Below are 11055 nucleotides of genomic sequence, written 5' to 3'. Positions count from 1 at the left end.
TGTTGGTGGGGGGGGGTGGGGCGCTTTGATGTTGGCTGCTTTCCCGAGGCAGTGAGAAGTGTAGATGGGGTCAATGGAAGGAGGGTTGGTTTGCGTGATGGACTAAAACTGTGTTCATCATTCTCTGCAGTTTCTTACGGTCCTGGGCAGAACAGTTGCAATACCAAGTTGTGATGCATCCGGAAAGGGTGCTTTCTATGGTGCATCTATAAAAATTGATATGAGTCTTCACGGACATGACAAATTTCCTCAGCTTCCTGAGGAAGTAGAGGTGGTGTTGACCTTTGCATCAACCAGGTTGTTGGTGATCGTCACTCCTAGGTACTTGATGCTCTTGACCATCTCCACCTCGGCATCATTGATAGAGACAGGGCATGCCCTCCACTCCACTTCCTGAAGTCAATGACCAGCTCTTACATTTTTCTGACTTATCTTTACACCCTGCCACTAATGTATTCCTGTATTTCCTGTATTCTGTCTCGTCGTTGTTTGAGATCCGGCCTACAATGGTGATGTTGTCAGTGAACTTGTAGATGGAGTTAGGACGAAATTTGGCCACATAGTCATGAGTGTACAGGGAGTACATGGTGTATAGGGACTACCACTCCGACTAAAAGTGGCCTAACAAGATTTCTGGGGCAACGTTGTTCTTTTTGTGTCCATTCTTGTTGTTCCTTAGCATTGTTTCTGAGACTCATGATGCTTTTCTTCATTCTACAGCGTGAATGTATCTCCATCCATGTTGGCCAGGCTGGTGTCCAGATGGGCAATGCCTGCTGGGAGCTGTACTGTTTGGAACATGGTATCCAGCCTGATGGGCAGATGACAGGCGACAAATCCAGTGGAGTTGTGGATGACTCCTATACAACATTCTTCAGTCATACCGGATCTGGCAAACATGTACCCAGGGCTGTGTTTGTGGATCTGGAGCCCACTGTGATCGGTTTGTATTGGCTTTTGATCCTTCTTAGAATTAGAATTAGATTTTACTGTCATGTGTATTCCAATATAGGAATAGTAAAAACTATACAATAAATAAACATAAGCCAGAAGGGAAGAAAAACGTCTAGATCTTAATGTCTTATCTCCATAAAGGTGTTGAGAACCTATGATGCAGGCACCAAGGTCTAGCCACGGCCTGGAGTCAGGCCCGAGCCTGGAGTCTTGGTTACCCTGAGAGTCTCACGTGTGTAGCCTTTCCAGATGTTCAAACCCTTTCTGGATCGCTGCTGCTATCAAGCTTGAACCCGTCACTAGGAATGGACTTGCTCCAGATACAACCTGGCTCTGAACTGAACAGGCTGAGGCACCCCAAATGAATAAAGAGAAGGGTTGACCAATGACTGGGAGAGAGCTCTTCAAAGTAATGAAGCTCCTCAATAGGATGGAAATGGAGATGTTTCCACTTGTGTGAGAGAACAAAACACATGGCCGTAAATAAAAGATTGTCACAAATAAATCAGGAGGGTATTCAGGAGAAAACGCCTTAGCTAGAGAATGTTTTGAACACAGAAGCTTGATAATTAGATTCTCTACAATATCAAAACAGGCTATTTGACCCAACAAATCCACACCGACCCTCCGAAGTGTAATCCACCCAGACCCATTCCCATATTTACCTAACAGGGTAAAAACAATGACTGCAGATGCTGGAAACCAGAGTTTAGATTAGAGTGGTGCTAGAAAAGCACAACAGTTCAGGCAGCATCTGAGGAGCAGTAAAATCGACATTTCGGGCAAAAGCCCTTCATCAGGAATACTGAGTTCTTTTAGCCTGGCCAGTTCACCAACCAGCACATCTTTGAATTGTGGGAGGAAACCCACACAGGCACAAGGTAAATGTGCAAACTCTGCACAGACAGTCACCCAAGGCTGGGATCAAACCCGGGTCCCTGGCGCTATGAGGCAGCAGTGCTAACCACTGAGCCACAGTGCCACCTTTGTACAAACACAGCTGCAATACTTGCATTACTACATGGAGTAACTGAGATCAATGGGATAATTTAAGGAGAAATTGGATAAGTACATGATGAAAAAAGACCAGGTTGGTTCTGCTATAACGCGTGTTTCATCAACGCGAATTAGCTTTAACGCAGTTGAAGAATTTGGACCATTATTTGTAGAACGGGAACTTTCCTTACCTGTATCGACTATAATGTGATCTTGGTCCCATTGATTTAAATAGGGTGGCTACCATGCGATTTTCTTATAACGTGAGATCTGAACTATTGCATGTGTAAGCATCTGAACAGACCAGTGGGGCTGAAAGGCCTAAGTGGTATTATAAATTGTAGGTAAATTCACATTAATTCATTACTTTCAGTAATAGAGTTCTTTTGACCATCTCCTCAAGGAATAATCCCAAATGCCATGAATATTTCTTCACCTTTCAACTGCTGTCTTCAACTGACAGTTATTCTGTACCTTTGTCAAGGCATGTCCTGCCCTCAGATCAACTAATTACACTGTGGGTCTATTCCTCATTCTGGAGCCTGCTGTGTGTAGGGACAGGAAATATTTATTTCAATCCTATAAACCTGCTCAAGGTCAGGCATTTTATGTATGTTTTTGTAACTCATCCCCAGGTTAGACTAGGTTAAGTATGACTGGTGTCCTCTCTGAAGAGCTCTAGGAAATTACTTGTGTTTTCACAATGTTACGAAGTCGAAAGCATGTATGTTCACTTTAAAGTAGAAAGTGTTTTCTGAACTTTGAAGTAAACTTAAAGTGCAGGCTCAGCTGCCTGAAATGGAAAGGCTGGGAGATGAGCTATTCCAAAATAGATACATGAAACAATTAGCTGTTAAATGGATACCTGAGTTTTGGCTGCTGTTTTGACAACAATTATAACTTAACCAATCAGCTTAATTTATGCCCAGGATACTAAAATCCAATTGAGTTTGACTTTATTGCTTTGACAATATCGAACCAATGAGATAGTACAATGTTGGCGGTACAAAAAACATGGACATTTTGAAAATTGGTCAGAAAGCAACTGACACTGATCAGCTGAGCAACTGCTGTTGAGCTGAAGAACTAACTACCCATCTAAAATCAAGCTCTCAAAGAAATTAGAAGACACTGTCTATCAAAGGTACCTTTTCATGTGAAATAGACATACAGTAAAAAGAAATGATGATCCAGGGAGATCAGTAGCTGAAGATTGAAGACAACAGAGAAGACAGAGCCTGTGTGGTCTTGAGACTAAGTTAATGCAATGTTTAATCAGTGTGTTACTGGAACAGCCTTTTTTATAGAGTTGGGGTCAGATAGTAAATAGTTAAGAAAAGGAGGGCTTGGATTTGTGAATACATTTTGTTTAACATTCACTATTAGAGTTTGGGAAAATAAATTGTTATTTCTCTTTAGATAGTGGGATTTAGGAGTTCTCTGTCACTCACAGATTACGGGGCAAGTAGAGCTTTCCTGGGTGATGGGTTTTAATTAACAAGGGGTTCGACCTCTGTGTCATAACAACCACCAGTGTAATGCTCAGTTATAGTGACAGAGCAGATTGAGATTCAGATTCATATTTAGGTTTTATCGTCATGTGGACTCAAGTACGGAGTACAGGAGTACAGTGACAAGTGAATAATATTGCCACACATGGTGCCATCTTAGGTACAAAGTACCTTGGTACAAAACTTAGTTTTATTTATGTATTTAAAACTGTTCAAAATTCACTAGTCCAGAGAACCGTCAGAGTGGGTAACGATGCTCATTTGAAGAGCTGGTGCAGATATAGAGTCATAGAGATGTATAGCATGGAAACAGACCCTTCAGTCCAACCCCCTCCATGCCGACCAGATATCCCAACCCAATCTAGTCCCACCTGGCAGCACCCGGCCCATATCCCTCCAAACCCTTCCTATTCATATATCCATCCAAATGTTTCTTAAATGTTGCAATTGTACTAACCTCCACTACACCCTCTGGCAGCTCATTCCATACACGTACCACCCTCTGTGTGAAAAGGTTACCCCTTAGGTCTCTTTTATATCTTTCCCCGCTCACCCTAAACCTATGTCCTCTAGTTCTGGACTCCCCAACCCCAGGGAAAAGACTTTGCCTATTTACCCTATCCATGACCCTCATAATTTTGTAAACCTCTATAAGGTCACCCCTCAGCCTCCGACGCTCCAGGGAAAACAGCCCCAGACTGTTCAGCCCCTCCCTATAGCTCAAATCCTCCAACCCTGGCAACATCCTTCTAAATCTTTTCTGAACCCTTTCAAGTTTCACAACATCTTTCCAATAGGAAGGAAACCAGAATTGCATGCAATATTCCAACTGTGGCCAAACCAATGTCCTGTACAGCCGTAACATGACCTCCCAACTCCTGTACTCAATACTCTGACCAATAAAAGAAAGCATACCAAATGCCGCCTTCACTATCTTATCTACCTGCGACTCCACTTTCAAGGAGCTATGATCCTGCACTCCAAGGTCTCTTTGTTCTGCAACCCTCCCTAGGACCTTACCATTACATTAAGTATATAAGTCCTGCTAAGATTTGCTTTCCCAAAATGCAGCACCTCACATTTATCTGAATTAAACTCCATCTGCTATTTCTCAGCCCATTGGCCCATCTGATCAAGATCCTGTTGTAATCTGAGGTAACCCTCTTCGCTGTCCACTACACCTCAAATTTTGGTGTCATCTGCAAACTTACTAACTGTACCTCTTATACTCGCATCCAAATCATTTATGTAAATGACAAAAAATAGAAGACCCATCACCGATCCTTGTGGCACTCCACTGGTCACAGGCCTGCAGTCTGAAAACCAACCCTCCACCACCACCCTCTGTCTTCTACCTTTGAGCCAGTTCTGTATCCAAATGGCTAGTTCTCCCTGTATTCCGTGCGATCTAACCTTGCTAATCAGTCTCCCATGGGGAACCTTGTCGAATGCCTTACTGAAGTCCATATAGATCACATCTACCACTCTGCCCTCATCAATCCTCTTTGTTACTTTTTCAAAAAACTCAATCAAGTTTGTGAGACATGATTTCCCACTGACAAAGCCATGTTGACTATCCCTAATCAGTCCTTGCCTTTCTAAATACATGTACATCCTGTCCCTCAGGATTCCCGCTAGCAACTTACCCACCACCGACGTCAGGCTCACTGGTCTATAGTTCCCTGGCTTGTCCTTACCACCCTTCTTAAACAGTGGCACCATGTTAGCCAAGCTCCAGTCTTCCAGCACCTCACCTGTGACTATTGATGATACAGGTTTCTCAGCAAGAGATCCAGCAACCACTTCTTTAGCTTCCCACAGAACACGTGGGTACACCTGATCAGGTCCTGGGGATTTATCCACCTTTATGCATTTCAAGACATCCAACACTTCCTCCTCTGTAATCTGGACATTTTGCAAAGTGTCACCATCTATTTCCCTACAGTCTCTATCTTCCATATCCTTTTCCACAGTAAACACTGATGCAAAATACTCGATTAGTATCTCCCCCATTTTCTGCGGCTCCACACAAAGGCCATCTTGCTGACCTTTGAGGGGCCCTATTCTCTCCCTAGTTACCCTTTTGTCCTTAATGTATTTGTAAAAACCCTTTGGATTCTCCTTAACCCTATTTACCAAAGCTATCTCATGTCCCCTTTTTGCCCTCCTGATTTCCCTCTTAAGTATACTCCTACTGCCTTTATACTCTTCTAAGGATTCACTCGATCTATCCTGTCTATACCTGACATATGCTTGCTTCCTTTTTCTTAACCAAACCCTCAATTTCTTTCGTCATCCAGAATTCCCCATACCTACCAGCCTTTCCTTTCACCATGACAGGAATATACTGTCTCTGGTATTTCGTTATCTCATTTCTGAAGGTTTCCCATTTTCCAGCTGTCCCTTTACCTGTGAACATCTGCCCCCAATTAGCTTTCAAAAGTTCTTGCCTCATACCATCAAAATTAGCCTTTCTCCAATTTAGAACTTCAACTTTTAGATCTGGTCTATCCTTTTCCATCACTATTTTAAATCTAATAGAATTATGGTCGCTGGCCCCAAAGTGCTCCCCCACTGACACCTCAGTCACCTGCCCTGCCTTATTTCCCAAGAGTAGGTAAAGTTTTGCACCTTCTCTAGTAGGTACATCCACATAGTGAATCAGAAAATTGTCTTGTACACATTTAACAAATTTCTCTTCATCTAAACCCTTAACACTATGGCAGCCCCAGTCTATGTTTGGAAACTAAAAATCCCCTACCATAACCACCCTATTATTCTTACAGATAGCTGAGATCTCCTTACAAGTTTGTTTCTCAATTTCCCTCTGACTATTAGGGGGTCTATAATACAATCCCAATAAGGTTATCATCCCTTTCTTGTTTCTCAGTTCCACCCAAATAACTTCCCTGGACGTATTTCTGGGAATATCCTCCCTCAGCACAGCTGTAATGCTATCCCTTATCAAAAATGCCACTCCCCCTCCTCTCTTGCCTCCCTTTCTATCCTTCCTGTAGCATTTGTATCCTGGAACATTAAGCTGCCAGTCCTGCCCATCCCTGAGCTATGTTTCTATAATTGCTATGATATTCCAGTCCCATGTTCCTAACCATGCCCTGAGTTCATCTGCCTTCCCTGTTAGGCCCCTTGCATTGAAATAAATGTAGTTTAATTTATTAGTCCTACCTTGTCCCTGCCTACCCTGACTGTTTGTTTGACTCGCTTCTGTTCCCAACTGTACCAGTCTCAGATTGATCTCTTTCTTCACTATCTCCCTGGGTTCCCCCCACTTCCCCCCACCTTATTAGTTTAAAACCTTCTGAGCAGCTTTAGCAAATTTCCCTGGCAGTATATTCGTACCTTTCCAATTTAGGTGCAATCTGTCCTTCTTGTACAGGTCACTTCTACCCCAAAGGAGATTCCAATGATCCAAAAATGTGAATCCTTCTCCCATACACCAGCTCCTCAGCCATGCATTCATCTGCTCTATCCTCCTATTCCTGCCCTCACTAGCTCGTAGCACTAATCCAGATGTTACTACTTTCGAGGACCTCCTTTTTAAATTTCTACCTAACTCTCTGTAACCTCCCTTCAGAGTCTCAACCTTTTCGCTTCCTATGTCGGTTTCAATGTGGACAATGACCTCTTGCTGGCCCCACTCCCCTGTGAGAACATTCTGCACCGTCTCTGAGACATCCTTGATCCTGGCACCAGGGAAGCATCACACCATTATGCTTTTTCGCTGCTGGCCACTGAAACATCTGTCTGTACCTCGGACTAGAGAATCCTCTAACACAATTGATCTCTTGGTACCTGACGTACCCCTCGTTGCATTAGAGCCTGTCTCAAAACCAGAAACTTGGCTGTTCGTGCTACATTCCCCTGAGAATCCATCACCCCCTATATTTTCCAAAACAGCATACCTGTTTGAAATGGGTATATCCATAAAAGACTCCTGCACTAGCTGCCTACCTCTCTTACCTTTCCTGGAGTTAACCCATCTATGTGACTGTATCAGAGACTTTCCCCCTTCCTATAACTGCCATCCATCACATATCGTTGCTGTTGCAAATTCCTCATCGCTTCTAACTGTCTCTCAAACCGATCCATTCGAACTGATAAGATTCGCAGCCAACAGCATTTATAGCAGACATAATCTACAATAACCCTTAAACTCTCTTTAAACTCCCAAATCTGACAAGAAGTATATATCACTGCAAAGGCCATTTTTGCTCCTTTACAATCTACAGACCCAGAAATTAACACCGTCTTATTCCTCTACAAGCACTGCCCCAGGTTAAATTCATAGTTATGGCTTATATTTTAAGTTTAATCAAGAGACATATCTCCAAAAACATATAATCAAAAAAGAACCCACTCTATTCACTACTGCAGATTCTCTGTAGGCCACACTGAAAACAACAATTAACTTATCTGATTCTGTGCTGTGAACTTCGCCCAACAGTTCGTCCAAGATTAGTTGTGAATTTCACTGTTTGTTAGTTTTCCCAGATGCACTCTGATGTCCAACGATAAATGAATTCAAACAGCAAAGGCAGTAACTGTACAGGTTCTCTCTCTGTCTCTCTCTCTCTCTCCTGCACTGACCTCGCCATGTGCTTCCTTTGTCTGCCCTTCTCCCTTTTAAAACTGCTGTTGTTTTGACTTTTTTTTCCAAAGTTCCAAAACAATGCAACAGCATATAAAGCAGAAATTGCTGCTCCTGGAATTCAAGGAAACCCCCTGCAGCACCTAAAAAAAGGAGCAGCTGTTACAGCCAGAAATTTCTCCCATCCTCCATCTTGGATTACCCAGACTCCTTTTGTTACATGATGGGCTGAATGGCCTCCTTCAGCACTGTAACAATTCTGTGAAAATCTCTGGATTTGTAAGTAATGTAACATAACCCCAACTTTACACCAGTGTCAGTTATCTAGCCCAAAAGTTATTGTCCAAGTTAAATTGTCTATATATGTCAATCTTTTCTGTTTGTGCTTTTTGCAGTCCCCCCATTCACTTCTCTTCGACCCAGTGCAAAAGCATTTGACTCTTAAAAGTTTATTATTGCATCCTATTGGGTTGTAAACTGACCTCCACCTGCTGTTCTGGTTCCAGATGAGATACGTACTGGTACCTATCGCCAGCTGTATCACCCTGAGCAGCTCATCACTGGGAAGGAAGATGCTGCCAACAACTATGCCCGTGGGCACTACACCATTGGCAAGGAGCTGATTGATTCAGTTTTGGACAGAATCCGTAAGCTGGTGAGTGGGCAGCTCCCATACGTTTGCCAGTAGTCAGTAATTACAGTTCCTTGCTTTGATTGATTGTTCCTGCTCTATTCCACAGGCTGACCAATGTACAGGTCTTCAGGGTTTCCTCGTGTTCCACAGCTTCGGTGGAGGCACTGGCTCTGGGTTCACATCCCTGCTGATGGAACGTCTCTCTGTCGACTTTGGCAAGAAATCCAAGCTGGAGTTTTCCATCTACCCAGCTCCTCAGGTCTCCACAGCTGTGGTGGAACCTTACAACTCTATCCTGACTACACACACCACTCTTGAACACTCGGACTGCGCCTTCATGGTGGACAATGAAGCTATCTATGATATATGCCGCAGAAACCTGGACATTGAACGTCCAACCTACACCAATTTGAACCGACTCATTAGTCAGATTGTGTCCTCCATCACAGCCTCCCTTCGTTTTGATGGGGCTTTGAATGTTGACCTGACAGAGTTTCAGACCAATTTAGTTCCCTATCCACGTATCCATTTCCCTCTGGCTACCTACGCCCCAGTCATCTCAGCTGAGAAAGCTTACCATGAACAGCTCTCTGTGGCTGAGATCACCAATGCCTGCTTTGAGCCAGCAAACCAGATGGTCAAGTGTGACCCTCGCCACGGCAAGTACATGGCTTGCTGCCTGCTCTACCGTGGTGATGTGGTGCCTAAAGACGTCAATGTTGCCATTGGTGCCATTAAGACCAAACGCAGCATCCAGTTTGTGGACTGGTGCCCAACTGGCTTCAAGGTTGGCATCAACTACCAGCCCCCTACTGCAGTACCTGGTGGGGACTTGGCGAAGGTGAAACGGGCTGTGTGTATGCTGAGCAACACCACGGCCATCGCTGAAGCCTGGGCTCGACTAGACCACAAGTTTGATCTGATGTATGCCAAGCGCGCCTTTGTGCATTGGTACGTGGGTGAGGGGATGGAGGAAGGGGAGTTCTCGGAGGCCCGTGAAGACATGGCTGCCTTGGAGAAAGATTATGAAGAGGTTGGCATTGACTCCTTTGAGGGGGAAGAAGAGGGGGAGGAGGAGTATTAAACAGTTTATCCTTAAATCATCTTTTTAGGAGGAGGCTCAGTTTTATAACTTGTTTAACAATGTGGTATGACCATTGAGAACTGGTGTAATTACTGAAACATTATTAAGTAAAACATATTTTGAGCCTATATTCATTGTGTATTTTAATTGTCATACTTTGAATTATTGAAGCCTTCGTGAGCTGAAGGAAATCTGAATGGAGGGAATGTTTCTAAAAATATGTTCAGGATACGTCTTCCAAAACTCGACTTAAGAATTATTCTGCAGAGATGTTCACCCTGCATTTATCATGTAGTATGCTAAATTTGGAAAGACTTGATTCAGTTCCCCAACTACTAGCTTATTTTGTAGCAATCTGGCCTCTGAGTCTGAGGTTTGTGGATTTAAGCCAGGATTAAGTATACAGTCTGGCATTTCCAGTGTGGTACAGAGAGAGGGCTGTACTGACAGACCTGCTACATTACAGATGAGATGTTAACCTGAAGACATGCTTGCAGCATGCAGTTGGTAATGAAGATTAAATGATAGTTTTACAAGAAAAGTAGGTGAATTTTAAATGGTGTTACCATCACTGGATTCCCCACCATCAACATCCTGGGGGTTACCACTGACCAGAAACCGAACTGAACGAGCCATATACAGTGGCTACAAGAGCAGGTCAGAAGCAAGAAATCTTGCAGTACTTACCTCCTGACTCTCAAAATCCTGAACACCATCTACAAGGCACAAGTCAGGATTGTGATGGAATATTCCCCACTGGCTTGGATGGATGCAGCTCCAACAACACTCAAAAAGCTTGACACCATCCAGGACAAAGCAGCTTGCTTCAATTGGCACAATAAGCAGGAACATTCCCTCCACCACTGATGCTCAGTAGCAGCAGTGTATACCATTTCAAGATGCAGAACAGAAATTTACCAAAGGTCCTCAGACAGCACCTTCCAAACCCATAATCACTTCCATCTAGTAGGACAAAAGTAGCAAGTACATGTGAACACCACCTGTTTCAAGTACCTCTCAAATCTACTCACCATCCTGACTTGGAAATATATCGCTGTTCCTTCCATTTCTCTGGGTCAGAATCCTGGAATTCCCTCCCTAAGGGCATTGTGGGTCAAATTACAGCAGGTGGACTGCAGTGGTTGAAGGAGGCAGTTGCGTCTCCACCTTCTCCTTGGCAAGTAGTACAGAAGTTGGAGGTCATGTTGCGGCCGTACAGGACATTGGTTAGGCGACTTTTGGAATACTGCGTGCGATTCTGGTCTCC

General features: G+C 43.7%; 1 protein-coding gene across 1 annotated transcript; it reads left to right on the top strand.

Annotated features, from left to right (window-relative positions):
- Positions 1–696: 696 nt before the first annotated feature.
- LOC140482452 (tubulin alpha chain) lies at positions 697–9919 on the top strand. The gene is made up of 3 exons (XM_072579958.1): positions 697–943; positions 8577–8725; positions 8811–9919. Exons 1-3 carry the CDS (start codon positions 697–699, stop codon positions 9786–9788), a joined length of 1374 nt encoding a protein of 457 aa, XP_072436059.1. The 3' UTR covers positions 9789–9919.
- The last annotated feature ends 1136 nt before the right edge of the window (positions 9920–11055 follow it).

Source organism: Chiloscyllium punctatum, chromosome 10, assembly GCF_047496795.1.
Source record: "Chiloscyllium punctatum isolate Juve2018m chromosome 10, sChiPun1.3, whole genome shotgun sequence".
In the NCBI taxonomy this organism is placed as follows: domain Eukaryota; kingdom Metazoa; phylum Chordata; class Chondrichthyes; order Orectolobiformes; family Hemiscylliidae; genus Chiloscyllium; species Chiloscyllium punctatum.
This window is presented reverse-complemented; position numbering and strand designations above follow the sequence as displayed.